At 65.4% G+C, this 18,866-nt stretch overlaps 1 protein-coding gene across 1 annotated transcript; it reads left to right on the top strand.

Annotated features, from left to right (window-relative positions):
* Nucleotides 1-90: 90 nt before the first annotated feature.
* On the top strand, nt 91-18,751 carry INPPL1 (inositol polyphosphate phosphatase like 1). Its single transcript, XM_065834105.2, has 28 exons — nt 91-287; nt 5,407-5,470; nt 6,685-6,835; nt 6,914-7,025; nt 7,106-7,243; nt 7,335-7,425; nt 8,203-8,292; nt 8,985-9,083; nt 9,791-9,941; nt 10,127-10,233; nt 10,608-10,710; nt 10,795-10,991; nt 14,278-14,395; nt 14,666-14,762; nt 14,852-14,990; nt 15,072-15,171; nt 15,263-15,351; nt 15,440-15,521; nt 15,618-15,707; nt 15,808-15,921; nt 16,015-16,103; nt 16,200-16,287; nt 16,386-16,541; nt 16,622-16,706; nt 16,969-17,124; nt 17,219-17,978; nt 18,106-18,233; nt 18,540-18,751. Exons 1-28 carry the CDS (start codon nt 106-108, stop codon nt 18,628-18,630), a joined length of 3,867 nt encoding a protein of 1,288 aa, XP_065690177.2. The 5' UTR covers nt 91-105; the 3' UTR covers nt 18,631-18,751.
* The last annotated feature ends 115 nt before the right edge of the window (nt 18,752-18,866 follow it).

The raw sequence follows: 18,866 nt of genomic DNA, 5'->3' as shown, positions 1-18,866 counted from the left end.
CCCCTCCCGGTTGCTCCCCGCCCCCCCCGGTGCCCCCGCCCCCCCGGTGCTGCCCCCGCCCGCCCAGCGCCGGAGCGCGGCCCCGCGGCGCGGCCCCGGCGGAGCATGGCGGGCACGGGGGCCGCGGGGGGCGCCGGGGGGGGCGCGGGGGGGCCGGTGCCGCTGTGGTACCACCGGGACCTGAGCCGGGCGGCGGCCGAGGAGCAGCTGGCCCGGGCGGGGCGGGACGGCAGCTTCCTGGTGCGGGACAGCGAGAGCGTGGCGGGGGCCTACGCGCTGTGTCTGCTGTGAGTGGGGGGACACGGCGGGGGACACGGGCTGGGGCTGCTGGGAGTGGGGGGGACACAAGGGAACGCGCGATGTGGCTGCTCCGAGTTAGGGGAACACGGGAGGGACACGGGCTGGGGCTGCTGGGAGTTAGAGGGACACTGCGGGGGACACTCGATGTGTCTGCTGGGAGTGGGGGGGACACTCGATGTGTCTGCTGGGAGTGGGGGGGACACGCGATGTGTCTGCTGGGAGTGGGGGGGACACGCGATGTGGCTGCTGTGAGTGGGGCCACACGGGCTGGGGCTGCTGGGAGTGGGGGGACACGGGGCGGGACACGCAATGTGACTGCTGTGAGTGGGGGGAACACGGGGGTCACGGGCTGGGGCTGCTAGGAGTGGGGGGTACACGGGGGGACATGGGCTGAGGCTACTGGGAGTTGGGGGGACACGGGGGGGACACGTGTTGTTTGCTGTGAGTGGGAGGGACACGGGGGGACACGGGCTGGGGCTGCTGGGAGTGAGGGGACACCGGGGGAACATGCGATGTGGCCGTTGGGAGTACGGGGGACACGGGGGGACATGAGCGGGACACGGGCTGGGGCTGCTGGAAGTGGGAGGACACGGGGAACATGCGATGTGTCCGTTGGGAGTAGGGGGAACACGAGGGGACATGAGTGGGACACGGGCTGGGGCTGCTGGGAGTTGGGGGGGGGGGCACGGGGGGACACTCGATGTGTCTGCTGGGAGTGGGGGGGACACGGGCTGTGTCTGTTGTGAATGGGGGGGACACGGGGGGGACACGGGCTGGGGCTGCCGGGAGTGGGGGGGACACAGGGGGGACACGGGCTGTGTCTGCTGTGAGTGGGGGGGACACGGGGGGGACACGGGCTGTGTCTGCTGTGAGTGGGAGGGATGCGGGGGGGACACGGGCTGGGGCTGCTGGGAGTGGGGGGGAAACGGGCTGGGGCTACTGGGAGTGCGGGGGACACAAGGGGACACTCGATGTGTCTGTTGGGAGTGGGGGGCACACGGGGAGAACACGCGATGTTTGTGCTGGGAGCGGGGGGAGACACGGTGGGGGACACGGGCTGGGGCTGCTGGGAGTTGGGGGGGACACGTGATGTGTCTGGGAGTGGGGGGGACACGGGGGGAACATGTAATGTGTGTGCTGTGCGTGGGGGGACACGGGCTGGGGGTGCTGTGAGTGGGGGGGCACAGGGGGACACACGATGTGTCTGCTGGGAGTGGGGAGGACATGGGGGGGACATGGGCTGGGGCTGCTGGGAGTGGGGAGCATGGGGGGGCTGGTCAGGCCAGCACTGGAGAATGTGGGGGTCACTGGGGGGGAGTCCATGGGGACAATGGAGAGAATCTGGGGTTGGGGGGATTTGGGGGAGAACTAGGGGCTGTGAGGGGGGCTGGGGGACACTGGAGGGATTCTGGGGGGGTACCAGTGAGTTTGAGGGGGCAGCGAGGGGTCTGGGAAATCACCAACGAGGTACCAGGGGGTGCATCAGGGTGGGGGGCACTGGGAGAAACACCAGGGGGTTACTGGGAGGGTCCGAGGGGGCACTGGAGGAGGATCTGGGGCAGCATGGGTGGGGTGTCCAGGGGAGCCTCGGGAGGGGGGGCAGTGACACCCAGAGGACAACAGGCACGGGGGGGGGACCCAGCCCGGGGGGGTCACCGGCACCATGTGGGGGACCTGGCACTGGGAGGGGGCTGGGGCAGAGATGGGAGTGGGCGAGTGGGGGTCTGGGGGGTGCACTGGGGGGGTCAGCACCCGCTCCAGGCTGGGGGGAACTGGGCACCGTAAATGGGAGGGCACTGGGGGGCTGCAGCAAGAGGGGAACTGTGGGGACACTGGTGGGGGACAGGCACTGTGGTGAGCAGGGCTGGCTTTGGGGGGGCTGGGGCTCCCAGTCTCTGGGGTCTGTGACGTTGGGGACTGTCCCTGAGCGTCCCCATGGTGCTGGGGGGGCCCTGCCCTCATGTCTGGGGGGGTCCTAGCCCCTGGGGTGTGGGACAGCATTGGGGACAGCTCTGTGCCTGTGTGGGTCATGCCGGGGGGGCTTGGTGGCTCCAGTGGGTGCCGACAGCCCCGAGGGTCCCTGAGGTGTTGCCCCCCAACCCGGCCACTGTGCTGGCTCTGGGGCTGAGCGCATGGTGGCACCGGGGTGGCAGCCCAGCTGTCACTGCACAGCGGAGCCCCAGTCACCCCACTGTGCCCTGGGCCTCGCCGTCACCTCACCGTCACCCCACCGTCACCTCGGCGTGTTGCCGGGGTGCTGCCGGGCTGTGCCGCCGGCTGCGCTCGGGGCCGGCTGCCTGCGCCAGCGCCGGGGCCTTGATGTGGTTGCGGGGTGAGGGCACCTCGAAATGAGGCTTTTCCGCTCCCCGAGAGCCCGTGGGCGCCGGCAGCCGCACGCCGGCCTGCCCTGGCCCGGGGCTGTGCCGTGTGCCGTGCCGGTGCAGGGCGTGCGGCCTCAGCGCTGGCGCCGGCCTCCTGCCTCGTGCACATTGGGTTGCGTGGCGTGGCCGTGGTCACCGGCTCCTCACCGCGACGCCAGGGTGGCGAACGGCACCGGGGTCACGGTGCGGGAGGAGCAGCACCTTGCCCGTGCTGGTACTGGCACCCGGTGGGGCTGGTGGGTGGCAGGGGGGTCTTGGTGTAGATGCCGGAGAGAAAGAGGGGTCTGGGACCAGTGGCTCCCCACACCTGGCCTGGTGCTGGCGATGGGAACGTGGCGTCCCCACTGGGACACCGGGATCTGTCCGGCCCGGTTGTGGCTTCTCCGCGGCTCCGGTCCCCTGTGCCAGCTCCGGCTCCTCGTGGCTGCACCGACGGCCGGGTCCCCAGCACGGCACAGAGCCCGGCACAGGGTGCCATGGCGGGCAGCTGGGGGCCGGGGGGTCCCTGCCCGGGCGGTGGGCAGGACGGTGCCACCAAACAGCCCCCGTGCTGGCGTGGGGGCGAGCGGGGCTGCCGGATCCGCCGCCGTCGGGGCCTAAAAATAACTGCGGGGGCAGGAGGAGGAAAGGGAACCGGCGGGATCCCGGCAGCGCCGGCTTCCGTTAACCCTCCCGCCGACACGCCGCGGCCTGGCACGCCGGCCCTGGGCAGCGCTGGTGGCACCGGTGGGGATGGTCCCCGTGCGGTGGGGGTGCGGGGGCCCCCGTTGTGCCACGGTGGAGCTGGGGGGGTCCTGGCGCTTGCCGGCCGCCGCGTTCCCACATAATGGCTCTTTGTGCCAGCAGCCCCGGCCCCTGGGGATCACCCGCCAAAACAGACACTGTGAGCGGCCACCACGGGTCACCTGATGGGAGGGAACCCTTGCAGCCCCCCCAGCCCTTTACCAACCCCTGTGCCTCATCCGGCCCCGTGGTTACCCATAGAGACCCCCATGGTCCCCCCGCAATGGGGTTCCTCTTCTGGGTCCCTCCAGTTGGGGCTCCCATGTTGACCCTACCCTGGGGTTCCCCATGTGCCCCCCGCCACCCCCCCATAGGGGTTCCTGCTGTGGAGACCCTGACTGTGCTTTGGGGCTCCCCATAGAGACCCCTTGTGACCCCCGCTTTCCCAGCCGGGGGTCTCTGTGTACCCCACCACCCCCTGACACCAGTTTGGGGTTTTCCATGTTGACCCCCCCCACCCCCCCAGGATTCCTTTGAGTTGGGGACCCCCGCAGACCCCTCAGCTGGGGTTTCTTGTAGGGACCCCCATACCACCCCCCCGTGGGGAGGGTTTTCCATGTAACCCCCCAGAGAGGAATCCCATTCAGCCCCCCCCAAATTGGCAGGTTCCCTGTGGCCCCCCATGACCCCTGGGGGGCGTGCTGGGGTGTCATGGTGGGGGGGTGTCTCATGTCCATAGGCGGGGGGGCAGAAATGGGGGATCCCCGTTCTGGAGGCGGAGGGGATGCTTGTGCTGTGCCCCCCCTTCGCTGCAGGGCTGGGGGAGCTGTGGGGGGCCTGGTAGTGTTTGGTGACACTGGGGGACCCGGCACCATGGGGAGCGGGTTGGCACCAGGGGACCCAGAAGTGTGGGGTGGCACTGGGGGACCTGGCATTGCAGGGAGTGTGGTGGCACTGGGGGACCCAGAGCTGTGGGTGACGTTAGGGGACCTGGCACTGTGGGGTGGCACTGGGGAATGTGGCACTATGGGAAGTGGGGTGGCACCGGAGGACCTGGCACTGTGGGGTGGCATTGAAGGACTCAACGCATGGGGTGACACTGGGGGATCTGGCACTGTGAGGTGACACCAAGGGACCTGGCACAGCACCCTCTCCAGGGACATGGCCACAGTGACAGGGGGATGCTGCCTGGCCCCGCTCCCCCAGCCCCTTGGTGAGGTGCCACCAGAGCAGGGGACACTGCAGCCGAGCTGCCAGGTGTCTCTGGCACGGTGACAGCCCCTGTGTTCCCGGTGACCTCTGCGAGTGCCATGGCCGTGGGCCAGCCTGGGAGCCACTGTCCCCAGCACATCAGGGAGAGGGTTCCTGGCTCCCAGTGTCCCTCAGCTGGGGAGGGGACATGCGGGAGATCCCTGTCCTGCCCCCCGCACCCGCTGGCATCCGTACCCCATCTCTCAGCGCCGCTCGTCACCCCCTGCCCCGGGATCGTGTCCCTGGTTCCTGTCAGCTTCCAGTGACAAATCAATTGCTTCCTGGCCTCCCCGCTGCCAGCTCCTGCCAGCTCCTGCCTGCTCCTGCCTGCTCCTGCCTGCTCCTGCCTGCTCCTGCCTGCGCTGCGGGCAGGGGATGGCAGCACCGACACGGGGACGGGCAGCAGGGCTGGGATGTGTGACATGGCACGGAGCATGCTGGGGCTCAGCCTGGGGACACGGGGGTGTCAATCGGGGGGTCTCCCTTGGAGAAGGTCACTCTGGGACCCCCAGTGCCCACCCTGACCCCCAGCTCCCCCCAGGCCCCCTCTTGCCAGCATTGTCCCTGTGAAAGCCGGGCTGAGACCTGGTGGCTCGTCACATGCCACAGCCCACGGTGACACCAGAGCAGCTTCTCCCTACAGATGCTCGTTCCCCGCTAATGACATGGGGGACGTGTTCCTTGTGTCCCCGGGGGGCTGTGTAGGCAGGTGGGGGGGTTGCTGCCCCGCTGACATCCCCCATGCCCGCAGGTTCCAGAAGCACGTCCACACCTACCGCATCCTGCCCGACGACGAGGACTTCCTGGCCGTGCAGGTGGGCACAGCCCCCACCACACTGTCACCCACCCGGCTCTTTGGGGACACCCCCAGGTCTTGGGGAGGGTGGGCAGCAGGGGGATCCCAGTGCAGGACACGGGGTGCTCCTGCTCCTGCTCGGTGGATGCAGCACCCCATGTCCAGCCCATCACCTCCCAGCCGTGCTGGGGTTGCGGGGGGCTCCCTGTCCCCCTCACGTCGCCCCGGGGGCTGGTTCGGCCGCGGCACCGTGCGGTGAGCGTGCCCGGCTCTTTGGCACGGCCGCTGTCCTGGCGCGGTGCCGCCGGCGTGCCCGGCTGTTGGCGTAGCCGGCAGCTCCCCGCCAGGGCCCATCTTGGCCGCCGCCGCCGGGTATTTTTAGAGGAACAGAAGCCTCTTTGTGCTGGTCGTGCCGGGGAGGGGGGGCAGGAAAAAGCCGCCCCCAGGAGGGAGGAGGCTGAGGGATGGCGGCTGCTGCCCGCAGCTGCCTGGCAGCCACAGCCCCGGGGGGCTCAGCCTTGGGGCTGGGGGGCAGCCCCCCCATCCTGTCTGGGCGTCCCTCAACCAGGGGGGTCCCTGCATGGGGGATCTGGGTGCTCTCCCTGCACTGGGGGAGAGCCCTGCATTGGAGGAGTCCCTGCATTGGGGGTTCCTTGCACTGGGGGGGTTACTGCATTGGGGGATCCTGGCACTGGGGAGTCCCTGCACTTGGGGGGTCCCAGCATTGGGGGAGTTGCTGCATTGAGGGGTTCCCTGAATTTGGGGATACCTACATGGAGATTGTTGCTGTGCTGGGGGGGGGTCCCTGCATTGGGTGAGTCGCTGCATTGGGAGGGGTCCTTGCAGTGGGTGGGTCCCTGTACAGGGGATCCCTACATTGCGGGGGTCCCTGAATTGGGGGGATCCCTGCGTTTTGGGGGTCCCTGCATTGGGGGTTCCCTGCACTGGGGGAATCTCTGCCTGGGTAGTTCCCTGCATTGGTAGGTCCCTGCACTGGGGGAGTCCCTGCATTGGGTGCGTCCCTGTATGGGGATCCTTACATTTGGGGGGGGTCCCTGCATTGGGTGGTCCCTGCACTGGGGGGTCCCTGCATGGGGGGGGTTCCCGTATTTTGGGGGTCCCTGCATTGGGGGGTTCCCACACTGGGGGGTACGTGCACCAGGGTGGTCCTTGCACTGGGGGGCTGTGGCTGACCCCGCCAGCAGGTGCTGATGTCCCCGTGTCCCCCCCCAGACGTCACAGGGGGTGCAGGTTCGCCGCTTCAAGACGCTGAGCGAGCTGATTGCCCTGTACCTGCAGCCCAACCAGGGGCTGGTCTGCACCCTCCTCTTCCCTGTTGAGAGGGACAAGGACAAGGACCCTGCCGAGGACAGGGACTACTCAGGTATGGGGGCGTCACAGCTGGGACCCCCGATCCTGCAGGGGGGAAATGGGACTGACCCCCCGCATTGCCCCGTTGCAGATGGAGAGGACGAGAAGCCGCCGCTGCCGCCGCGTTCCGGCTCCACCAGCATCTCCAGCAGCTCAGGGGGGCTCAGCCCCACGGGGCTGGGGCCAGAGGGGGGTGCAGAGAGGTGAGGGGCTGCCCCCCCCGCGTGTCCCCTGCGTGTCCCTCCCGGCTCCTCATCCCCTGGGTGTTGTGTCCCCCCCGCAGCACCAATGGGCTGAGCAGCATCTCCCATGAGTACCTGAGGAGCAGCTACACGCTGGACCTGGAGGCGGTGAAGGGGGGGGCCAGCAGCCTCCCCCACCTCAACAAAACCCTCGTCGCCTCCTGCAAGCGGCTGCACAGGTGGGTACCAGACACCGGGAGGGACAGATGGACGGACAGAGGGGTGTTCCACCAGCTTAGCCCCCCCCATTTGTCTCGTGTTCCCCCCTAGCGAGGTGGACAAGGTGCTGGGGGGGCTGGAGATCCTGGCCAAGGTGTTTGACCAGCAGAGCCCCCCCATGGTGTCCAAGATCCTGCAGCAGGTGAGGGGGACACAGGGACACGTGGTGGTGACATCCCTCTCCCCACCCCGGGGACTGTCCCCACTGCCCCACCATGGGGACACTGGGGGTGTCCTGCCCCTCCGGGGGGGTGGGGTTAATCTGGGGGTCCCATCCTGCCCCATCCCAAAATGCTGGGGGGGATCTTGCCTGCCTGGGTGTCCCATCGTACCCCATCTCATGGTGCTGAGGGGTCCTGCCCTAATGGAGGGGTGGGAATAATATGGGGGTCCCATTCTGCCCTGACTGTTTTGGGGGGTCCTGCCCCTCCAGGGCTCCGGGGTGGCTCCAGGGGTCCCATCCCAAAGTCCTGGGGGGTCTTACCCCTCTGGTGGATCTGGGGTTCCCATCCTACCCCTTCTCGTGGTCCTGGGGTGGTCCTGCCCCTCTTGGGAGGTGGGATTAATATGGGGGTCCCATTCTGCCCTGTCCCACAGTTTTGGGGGGTCCTGCCCCTCTGGTGGATCTGGGGGTCCCATTTTGCCCCACCTCATGGTGCTGGGGGGGTCCTACCCCTTGGGGTTGCTGGGGACGATCTGGGGATCCCATTTTGCTCTGTCCCATAGTGCTGGGGGTTCCTGGCCCTCCAGGGGGGGTGGGATTAATGTGGGGGTCCCATCCTGCCCCATCCAACACTTCTCGGGAGGAGTCCTGCCCTTCTGGGGGTCTGGGATCTGGGGGTCCCATCCTGCCCCATCTCACGGTGCTGGGGGTTGGGGTGGCTGGGGGGATCCCATGTGATGACCTGTGGGGTGTCAGGCGGGGGGGCAGAGCGGGGAGCAGGAGCTGGAGCAGCTGGTGCTGAAGCTCTCGGTGCTGAAGGATTTCCTGGCCAGCATCGAGAAGAAGGTGGGGCTGGGGGGGATACGGAGGGGGCATCCTGTTGTGGGGGGGGGTCTGTGCTGAGATACGGCTGGGGGGGGCGCAAAGGAACTGCCTGGGTGACACAGGGGGACTCCATGGGTGGGGGGGCTGATGGACCTGGGGGGGCTGATGAGGCTGGAGGGGTTGATGAGGCTGGAGGGGTTGATGAGGCTGGAGGGGTTGATAGGACTGGGGGGTTGATGGGGCTGGGCGGGGGGCTGATGGGACTGGGGAGGCTGGTGGGCCTGGGGGGCTGATTGGGGGAGCTGATGGGGCTGGGGGGTTGATGAGGCTGGGGGGCGCTGATGGGACTGGGGGTCTGATAGGGCTGGGGGGCTGATGTGGCTGATGGGGTTGGGGGACTGATGGGGCTGGGGGGGCTGGTGGGCCTGAGGGGCTGATTGGAGGAGCTGATGGGGCTGGGGGGTTAATTGTGGGTGCTGATGGGGCTGGGGGGTTGATGAAGCTGATGAGGCTGGGGGGCTGGGGGGGCTGGTGTGCCTGGAGGGCTGATTGGGGTAACTAATGGGGCTGGGGGGGTTGCTGGGCCTGAGGGATTGACTGGGGGAGCTGATGAAACTGATGGGGCTGGGGGGCTGATGGAGCTGAGGGGGATTGCTGGGCTTGGGGGGCTGATTTGGGGTGGCTGCGGTGACTCAGATGCCACCGGCCCCCAGGCGCTGAAGGCCCTGCAGGAGATGAGCTTGGCCGCCCCCCCTGCACCTCCCCAGCCCCTCTCCCGCAAGGCCAAGTGCATCCCAGTGCAGACCTTCGAGGTGAGTCCCGCTGTCCCCCCCACGGCAGGAAGGTCCCCCTGGGGGTGGGGGTCAGCACGTTGTGTCACACCCAGGGCACAAACCTCTTGGGATCTCTGGGGGTGGCGGGGGGAGCTGGATGTTGGTGGGGGCTGGATGCCAGGGGGTTGGGGTGCTGAGAGGGCTGGGTGTTGGGGGGCTGGGTGCAAGGGAGCCAGGGTTCTGGGGGGGCTGGGTGTTGGGGGGCTGGATGCCAGGGGGGTGGTTGCCAGGGGGGCAGGTGATGGAGGCCCTGGGGGGTTGGGGTGCTGGAGACTCAGGGTTCTGGGGGGGCTGGGTGCAGGGTGGTGGGTGTCTGGGGGTTGGAATGCCTGGAATTGGGGTGCTGGGGGGTCAGGGTGCCAGGGGGGCTGGGTGCAAGGGGCTTGGGTGCCTGGAGTTTGGGGTACCTGGGGTTTGGGGTGCTGGGGGAGCTGGATGTTGAGGTGCTGGGATGGGGGGGGGGGGTTGGGGTGCTGAGGGGTTGGGGTGCAGGGGGCTGGGCGCAGAGTGATGGGGTGTTCCGGGTGACAGGGGGTCAGAGCATCAGGGTAACTGGAATCCTGGGTTTTGGGGACTCGGGTGTCAGGGGACTGGGGACACTGTGTGTCGGGGGGTTGGGGTGCTGGAGGGGCTGGCTGCTGGGTTTTGGGGTGTCCCCCCCACCCAAGCCCCTGCTGTCCCCCCAGGTGAAGCTGGACGTCACCCTGGGGGACCTGACCAAGCTGGGGAAGTCGCAGAAGCAGACGCTGAGCGTGGACGTGGAGGGGGGGCGGCTGGTGGTGCTGCGGCGGCAGCGGGACGCCCAGGAGGACTGGAACACCTTCACCCACGACAAGAGTGCGTGGGGGGCACTGGGGGGTCCCCACACCCCGGGGCTGGCGCCTGGGGACAACTGTGCACTGGGGGTGGGAGCAGCTGGGTGTCCCCATCCTGAGTGCGTCCCCACCATGGGTGGGTGTCACGGTGCCCAACCAGACCCCGACATCCCCCAAATGCCGCTTCTCCCCGTCCTCCTCCCGTAGTCCGGCAGCTGATCAAGTCGCAGCGGGTGCAGAACAAACTGGGCATCGTTTTTGAGAAGGAAAAGGACAAAACGCAACGGAAAGATTTCGTTTTCGTCAGCGCGCGGGTGGGTCCTGCTCTGCTGGGGCGGGGGGAGCAGGATTTGACCCCTGGTCCCCTGCACGGGTTTGGGGACAGGTGCTGGGGGGTGTCCCTGGGGTGGTCCCTGCACGAGGAGGGGTCTGGGCACAGCGCAGGTGGGGACTGTGACCTGTCACCAAAGCTTGGGGACAGCTGGCTCCCCATTTTTCACCCTGGAGGGGGCAGCCTGTGGGTCCCATGACAGCTTTTGGGTCCCAGGGCCGCCCCAGCCTGGCCTGCCCCTGACCCCGTGCTGGGGTGATGCTGAGTTGTGGGGGGCAGGGGGGGATCATGGCGGGGCTGATGGGGCTGGGGAACCATGGGGACCCCCTGCTGACTGTGTGTGTTGTCCCCCCCCAGAAGCGCGAGGCGTTCTGCCAGCTCCTGCAGCTGATGAAGAACAAGCATTCCCAGCAGGATGAACCCGACATGATCAACATCTTCATCGGCACCTGGAATATGGGTCAGCAGGGCTGGGGCGGTCCCGCTGGAGCAGGGGGATGAGCCCTTGGGCCCCCCCTTGACTGTGCCGCTCCCCCCGCCGCAGGCAGCGTGCCCCCCCCCAAGAACATCACGTCGTGGTTCACCTGCAAGGGGCTGGGGAAGACACTGGACGAGGTGACCGTCGCCATCCCCCACGACATCTACGTCTTCGGCAGCCAGGAGAACTCGCTGGGGGACAGAGAGTGGGTCGATGTCCTCCGCGCCGCGCTCAGGGACGTCACCGAGGTCGAGTACCGCCCGGTAGGAGCCTGGGAGCGGTCTTGGGCGAATGTGGGATTCTGATACTGGTGCGGGACGGAACTGGGTGATGCTCAAGGTCCCTTCTGGGAAGGCTGTGGCGATGCTGTGTGTTTTGGGGTGGGATCATCAAATCATTTTGGTTGGAAAAACTCCTCAAGATCATCGAGTCGAACCATTCCCCCAGCCCTGTCCCTGCCCCATGTCCTGAGAACCTCATGTCCGTCTGTCCAGCCCTCCAGGGATGGTGACTCCAGCACTGCCCTGGGCAGCCTGTTCCAATGCCCCACAGCCCTTTGGGGAAGAAATTGTTCCCACATCCAACCTCAACCTCCCCTGGCGCAACTTGAGGCCGTTTCCTCTGCTCCTGGCGCTTGTTCCTGGGGAGCAGAGCCCGACCCCCCTGGCTCCAAGCTCCTTTCAGGCAGTTCAGAGATCAGAAGGTCTCCCCTCAGCTCCTGTTCTCCAGCTGAACCCCCCAGGTCCCTCAGCCGCTCCCATCACCCTTGTGCTCCAGCCCCTCATCAGCTCCGTTCCCTTCTCTCCACTCGCTCCAGCACCTCAAGGCCTTTCTTAGAATCACAGAATCATTTTGGTTGGAAGGGACCCTCAAGATACTCAGGTCCAGCCATAAGATGCTGAGAGCTGTGCACAGTGCAGACCCACCATAAAGAGATGCCGTGGATGGTTTGGAGCAGGGACTGGAGCTGTGTATTTAGTTGGTGCACTTTTAAAAAGCCTTTGGAGAACATCATTAAGGGGTCACACAAGATTAAAATCAACTTATATTCAAGCAATTATTTCAAATTTCAATCAACAAACAATGTAGTGTGGGAGTGCGAGATGGAACGTCCTGGGGGCTGTGACCTAACTCGTGCAGCAAGGTGACCCTTGGCTGTGTCTGCTGGGAACAGCATCTCACATGGGTTTGATGATAAAATAGTCCGTCTTTCCCCTCCTCCCACCCCTTAATCACAGAATCACAGAAGGGTTTGTGTTGAAAGGACCTTAAAGATGATCTGGTTCCAACCCCCACCATGGGCAGGGACATCTTCACCAGCTCAGGGTGCTCAGAGCCCCGTCCAGCCTGGCCTGGGATGTCTCCAGGGATGGTTCAGCCACCACCTCTCTGCCCAACCTGGGCCAGGCTCTCACCACCCTCAGGGCAACAATTTATTCCTCATGTCCGGCCTGAATCTCCCTCCTTTAGTTTAACCCATCACCCCTTGTCCTGTCACAACAGGCCCTGCTCAGAAGTCTGTCCCCACCTTTCTTCTCGGCCCCCAGGTGGAGGACCTTGCACTTGGCCTTGTTGAGCAGCTCTGTTATCCCCAAAACACGGTTCTTTACCCAGTGTGCATAAAAACGAGCCAAAATTAGCACACGGAGACGAGATGTTGTTTATTACAGAGTTGTGCAAGTCTGGATGCTGGAACAAAGCCAGCACACCAGCAAGAGAAGTAACAGGCGTTATATACAAAATCTTACCCCTCCTTAGGGCAGTCCTAAAGAGCCAGTTGGTTACACATTTGCATATTGCATTACATAATCATTTTAGCATATAATGAGCAATATTCAGCTGCAGGACGCTTTATCCAGGAGTCTGGAGATGTGTGTTGAAGCAAAACTCAGCTAATTGTGTTGGCTTCCAAGTGCCTGAAGCTGCAAGGGCAGCAGTGCCTGTAGTTTGTGACTATAACTTGTGTAGTTTTGCAAACCACTCTTATCTTCGTTATATGAGCAGACCAACCTAAAACTGAGAGGATTTATGTATCTTTAGGTTAGCGGTTGCAGATGGGGTTCATTCTTTTAAGTGATGACAACAGCTCTATGTAAGTGAATGTAGAAGTTTCCAGTAGAAGCATAAGTTAACTTAGAGACAGTGTTGCTTAAACTGGAATGGTCCTTCACTGGGGTCCGAGAAGAAGGATGGGGACAGACTTTTGAGCAGGGCCTGTTGTGACAGGACAAGGGGTGATGGGTTAAACTAAAGGAGGGAGATTCAGGCTGGATATAAGGAATTGTTGTCCCTGAAGGTGGTGAGAGCCTGGCCCAGGTTGGGCAGAGAGGTGGTGGCTGAACCATCCCTGGAGACATCCCAGGCCAGGCTGGACGGGGCTCTGAGCACCCTGAGCTGGTGAAGATGTCCCTGTCATGGCAGGAGTTGGAACCAGATCATCTTTAAGGTCCCTTCCAACTCAAACCCTTCTGTGATCCTGTGATTCTATGAAGGTGGTCAGGCATAGGAGCAGGAATGTAAAGATGGGGAATTTTCACCCTTGAATGTATTTAAAACTCACCTGCGCAAGTCCTCAAGCAACTTAAGGTGACCTCAGGGTATTTTAGGAGGCAAAATTATGAACAGCCTGTGCTTGGTTCGCCGGTTTTAGACCTGGGATACTTTAATGGTCACTTATGAGCCACCCCTAATGTGACCAGACTGCAAAGGCTCTTCCCAGAGCAAAATAAATTCCCACTTTCTCCAGTGATGAGGCACAGTTACTCCAATGGTCTTTACTTGGCTCTCCTCTGTCATGCTCATTTCAGAAGGGGAAAAAGTTACCATGAGCAAACATCACCTTTCCACTTGTCCTTTGTTGTGGTGTGAGGGGCCCAGAACCACCCCCAGGGTTGGCGGTTTGGCCTCCCCAGGTCCCAGCACAGGTTCGGTCACTGCCCTGGGCCTGCTGGCCACCCCAGTGCTGGTCCCAGCCAGGATGCTGTGGCCTCTTGGCCCCTGGGCACACTCTGGCTCATGTTCAGCCGCTGGCACCAACACCCCCAGGGCCTTTTCCAGCCGCTGTTCCACAGCTGCAGCGTCCATGGGGTTGCTGTGACCCCAGTGCAGGACCCGGCACTTGGCCTTAGTGACCCTCAGACAATTGCCCTCAGCACAAAGATCCAGCCGGGCCGATCCCTCTGTAGAACGTCCCACCCTGCAGCACATCAACACTGCACCCAACCTGCTGTCATCTGCAAAGTACTGAGGGTGCCCTCGATCCCCTCATCCACATAACTGATAAAGATATTAAACTGGTTCTGGTACTGAGCCCTGGGGACACCACTCAACACTAGCTGGATGTGCCTCCATTCCCCACAACTCCCTGGGTCCAACTACCCTTCTGGTTCTTCACCCCGTTGCGTGGGTGGTGGTGGCAGGGGGGGAACAGCCCTTTGGGGTGAAGGAGGGGGCTTCTGATCCAGCCACCCCCATGGGATGGGGACGCGCTCCCGGTGTGTCCCAGCAGAGGTGGGGGGTCTGACGGGGGGTGTCACGGTGGCCCCGCAGGTGGCCATGCAGTCCCTGTGGAACATCAAGGTGGTGGTGCTGGTGAAGCCGGAGCACGAGAACCGCATCAGCCACGTGGGCACCTCCAGCGTCAAGACGGGGATCGCCAACACCCTGGGTAGGGGTCACCGGGCATTGCGGGGGGGACATGTGGCTCATGGGGGACAGGGACGGGTGAAGGGGTGTCCCAGTGTGTGTGTTGCACGAGGAGGGGTCTGGGTCTGCATTGCACAAGGAGGGGTCTGGGCATGTGCTGACAGCCCAGACATAGCACCGGTGGGGACTGTGCCCTGTCACCAGGGCTTGGGGACAGATGGATCCCATCCACCACCGCAGGGGGCAGCCTGTGGGTCCCAGGGTATCCGCCAGCCTGTCCGTGTCCCCGCAGGGAACAAGGGCGCCGTGGGCGTCTCCTTCATGTTCAACGGCACCTCCTTTGGCTTTGTCAACTGCCACCTCACCTCCGGCAGCGAGAAGACAGCGCGGTGAGCGCCGTCATGCCAAGACGAGCCCCCTCCGGCCACCTCTGTCCCCATCCTCGTGACACCCATGTCCCCCTCCCTCCCCTGGGCAGGAGGAACCAGAACTACCTGGACATCCTGCGCCTGCTCTCACTGGGGGACAAGCAGCTCAGCTCCTTCGACATCTCCCTCCGCTTCACCCACCTCTTCTGGTTCGGGGACCTGAATTACCGCCTGGACATGGACATCCAGGTGAGGGGGACGGGACTGGGGTGTGTGGGGAGCCTGTGGGTGTGTGTCCCCTGGCCCTGTGCCAGCCCTTCTCTCCCCCAGGAGATCCTCAACTACATCAGCCGCAAGGAGCTGGAGCCGCTGCTCAAGGTGGATCAGCTCAACCTGGAGAAGGAGAAGCACAAGGTCTTCCTGCGCTTCGGTGAGGGCTGGGGCTGCTCCGGAGGGGCCTGGGGGGGGCAGCCCCCGCTGCTGGGACTGTCGTGACCCCCTCTTCATCACTGTGGGTGCAGGCGAGGAGGAGATCACCTTTCCCCCCACCTACCGCTATGAGCGGGGCTCTCGGGACACGTATGTCTGGCACAAGCAGAAGCCCACGGGGGTAAGCGTTGGTTGGTTTGGGGCTGGTGGGGGAAGTGACACCCCAGCCTGACCCCCCTCTGCCACCTCACTCCCCCCATCCCTGCCAGGTCCGCACCAATGTGCCGTCCTGGTGTGACCGCATCCTCTGGAAGTCCTATCCTGAGACTCACGTCAACTGCAACGCCTACGGTGAGCTGTGTGTCCCCATCTCACCCCAAGACACTGTGTCCCTGGGACACTGTGGCCCCCACCCCACCTGACCCCCCCCATCCCATCTGGCCGCAGGATGCACAGACGACATCGTCACCAGCGACCACTCACCCGTCTTTGGCTCCTTCGAGGTTGGGGTGACGTCCCAGTTCGTCTCCAAAAAAGGTGCCTGTGCCCAAGGGGACACCCGGCCGCCCTCCCCGTGGGTCCCACCTTGAGGTGGGGGATGCTGGGGGGTGTCCCTGAGCCTCCCCTCTCCCTGGAGGGCTCTCCAAGTCCTCCGAGCAGGCGTACATCGAGTTTGAGAGCATCGAGGCCATTGTGAAGACGTCCAGCCGCACCAAGTTCTTCATCGAGTTTTATTCCACGTGCCTGGAAGGTGAGGGCTGGCACGGCGGCAGGGGGGTCCGGGGGGGCTCAGTGAGGTCCCAGGGGTTGATGGGTGTCGTGCCATGTCCTGCAACCCCCCCAGAGTTCAAGAAGAGCTTCGAGAACGACAGCCAGAGCAGCGACAACATCAACTTCCTCAAGGTGCAATGGTCATCCCGGCAGCTGCCCACGGTGAGGAGGGGCCGGGGGCAGGAAGGGCTGGTGCCCTGGGGGGCCTGCTGGCAGGGAGACCCCCCCAGTGCCATCATCCTGTCCCCTCGCCCGCAGCTGAAGCCCATCCTCTCTGAGATCGAGTACCTGCAGGACCAGCACCTCCTGCTCACCGTCAAATCCCTTGATGGCTACGAGTCTTACGGTGAGTGCCCGCGCCCAGGGGGCTTGGTGGGGTCCTGGGTGGGGGTCACTCGGGGATACGGACCCCCGACTCCCCCCTGCTCCGGCTGCCGCCCCCAGGGGAGTGCGTCATCGCCCTGAAGTCCATGATCGGCAGCACGGCGCAGCAGTTCCTCACCTACCTGGCGCATCGGGGCGAGGAGACGGGCAACATCCGCGGCTCCATGAGGGTCCGGGTGCCCGCCGAGCGCTTGGGCACCCGCGAGAGGCTCTATGGTGAGATCCCCCCACCCTCGGGGTCAGGACAGAGGGGATGGGACCCCCCACACACCACTGAGCCCCCTGTCCCCTCACAGAGTGGATCAGCGTTGATAAGGACGAGACGGCAGCTGGCAAAGGGAAGGTGCCGCTGGGTGCCAGAGCCAACCAGGACAGTGCCAAGTACGGGGTGCAGGGCTGGGGGAGATGTGAGGGGACTGGGGATCCCGGGATGGGGGGGCTTGGAGGCCTTGGGCACCTCCCAGTGCTGCGGCAACACGGGCATCTCTCCTAGCATCTCTCCAGGATAATGATGTGGCTGGGGAGAGTCTGGTGCTGGTTCTGACGCATGGGCTGGGGACAGGGGACCCAGTGCCTCCAAAAGTGGCATTGGGCTCCAGGGAGGCTGAGCCCCATGGGACCCCCAACACTTCTTGTCACCCAGGTCAGTGGCGCGGAAGCCCCCTGGTGCTGAGCCGCCCCCCGCCACCCCGGCAAAGCTCCCAGAGGAGCCTGAGAAAGGCAGCACCGCGCCAGCCCCCCGGCCGCCCCCCGCCGCCCCCCACCGCGGCACCACCAGAGACGAGGCCACCTCGAGCCGGTGAGGGAGACATGGGGCAGAGCTGGGGGGGACACTCACCGTCTCCCCGTGCCCCCACAGCTGGGGGTGCCACACTTACCCGCTGTGCCCACAGGTGCAGGGCGGAGGTGACGGCGGAGCCAGTGGCAGCGGGGGGGCCGCTGAAAAACAGCTTCAACAACCCGGCCTACTACGTGCTGGAGGGGGTTCCACACCAGCTGCTGGCACCGGGGGACCCCGGCAAACCGCCCCCCGCCAAGGTCAAGGTGCAGCTGCCGGTGCCTGAGCGCCGCCGGCACCCCTCGGCTGGGCAGCGCCGCGGTGACGAGAGCTCCTCGGACGAGGACACCGGGACCCTCAACCTGCCCCCCCCCGATTTCCCCCCACCGCCGCTGCCACGGGAGCTGGAGCTGCCCCCCCCCAACCCCTTCTACAGCAGTGTCAAGGAGCTGCCGGCACCCTATGGGCGCGAGGAGCCCAAACCACGGCTGAGCCCCGGGGCTGCCGCCTGTGGCGAGTCCCCCCCTGCACCCAAACTGCACCCCCGGCCCCCCCCGGCTGCTGGCACTGTATTTGGGCTGGAGGGGCCCAGTGGGACCCCCACTGCCGGGGGGCTGCCTGCAGCTGGGGGGCTGCCCACGGCGGGGGGGCTGCTGGACGACCGCTCCTGCTCGGTGCTGCAGATGGCCAAGACGCTGAGCGAGGTGGATTACGGCGGCGAGAAGGGGCGGGTGGCCCCCCCGCCTCAAGCGCTGCTGGCCAAGGGGGGGCGGATGGAGCTACCTCCCCGCTGCCTGCCCCCCGACTACGGCCACCCCCTCGCCTTCCCCCCCCACTCCATCCGGGAGAGCATCCAGGAGGACTTGGCTGAGGAGGTGGGTGCTTGGGGGTGCTCAGGGTGCCCACACCCCCTGCCCCATCCTGCTGCTCCAGCAGGGGGGGTGCCATGCGGGGGGTCCCCGGGTGGGATGCAGGGCTGATGGTGTGGGCGGTACCGTGCAGGCGCTGTGCCCAGCGACCCGTGGCGTGGGCACCGTGCCCGGCGTGGGCGAGTGGCTGCGGGCACTGGGGCTGGAGCGGTACGAGGAGGGGCTGGTGCGCAACGGCTGGGATGACCTGGAGTTCCTCAGGTGAGCAGCACCCCCCCCAGGAACCCCCTTCCTACCCCCCACCCATGCCCAACCTGGTGGGTCCACGTTCTCCCTGGAGGAGTCACAGTGATGCCATGGGGAGACCCCTGCAGGTGCTGTTCCCCACAGCACTGGGGGGTCCCCACTTCCCCCCAGGGCCATGTAACCCTGTGGTAGGGGTGGGGAGAAGGGTGGGGTGGGCACCCAGCAACCCAAGCAGGGGCTCCTGCACCCATTGACCGGATGCAGCCCTGGGGTTCCCAACTGGGGTCAACGAGCCCCATGGCTGTGTCCCCCCCTCCCCAGTGACATCACGGAGGAGGACCTGGAGGAGGCCGGTGTGCGGGACCCCGGCCACAAGCGTGTCCTCTTGGAGAGCCTCCAGCTCCGCAAATAGCTGTGGCCGAGCATCCCGCGGCCGAGCGTCCATATCCCGCGGCCAAGTGCCCCGCATCCCGCCATCACCAGCAGCACCCATCACCAGCAGCTGGCGGGAGCACCGGGACTCTGGGTGCTGGGTAACGGCGGGTGGGGGGAGGACTGGGGGGGTACAGGGGGGTGGTGGGTCCTGGTCAGACAATTTCAGGGGGACGGTCCCAGCCAAAGGGGCCTCCCCTCGTTTTAAGTTATTTT

The sequence above is a fragment of the Patagioenas fasciata genome, chromosome 1, assembly GCF_037038585.1.
Source record: "Patagioenas fasciata isolate bPatFas1 chromosome 1, bPatFas1.hap1, whole genome shotgun sequence".
Taxonomy (NCBI): domain Eukaryota; kingdom Metazoa; phylum Chordata; class Aves; order Columbiformes; family Columbidae; genus Patagioenas; species Patagioenas fasciata.
The sequence above is the reverse complement of the archived record's forward strand: the minus strand, read 5'-3'. Positions and strand labels throughout refer to the sequence as shown.

Coding starts and splice junctions, on each gene's coding strand:
- INPPL1 (XM_065834105.2), top strand. CDS start 106: ATGGCGGGCACGGGGGCCGCGGGGGGCGCCGGGGGGGGCGCGGGGGGG. Junction 15,352..15,439: donor ACAAGCAGAAGCCCACGGGG/GTAAGCGTTGGT, acceptor CATCCCTGCCAG/GTCCGCACCAATGTGCCGTC. Junction 16,707..16,968: donor GCCAACCAGGACAGTGCCAA/GTACGGGGTGCA, acceptor CTTGTCACCCAG/GTCAGTGGCGCGGAAGCCCC.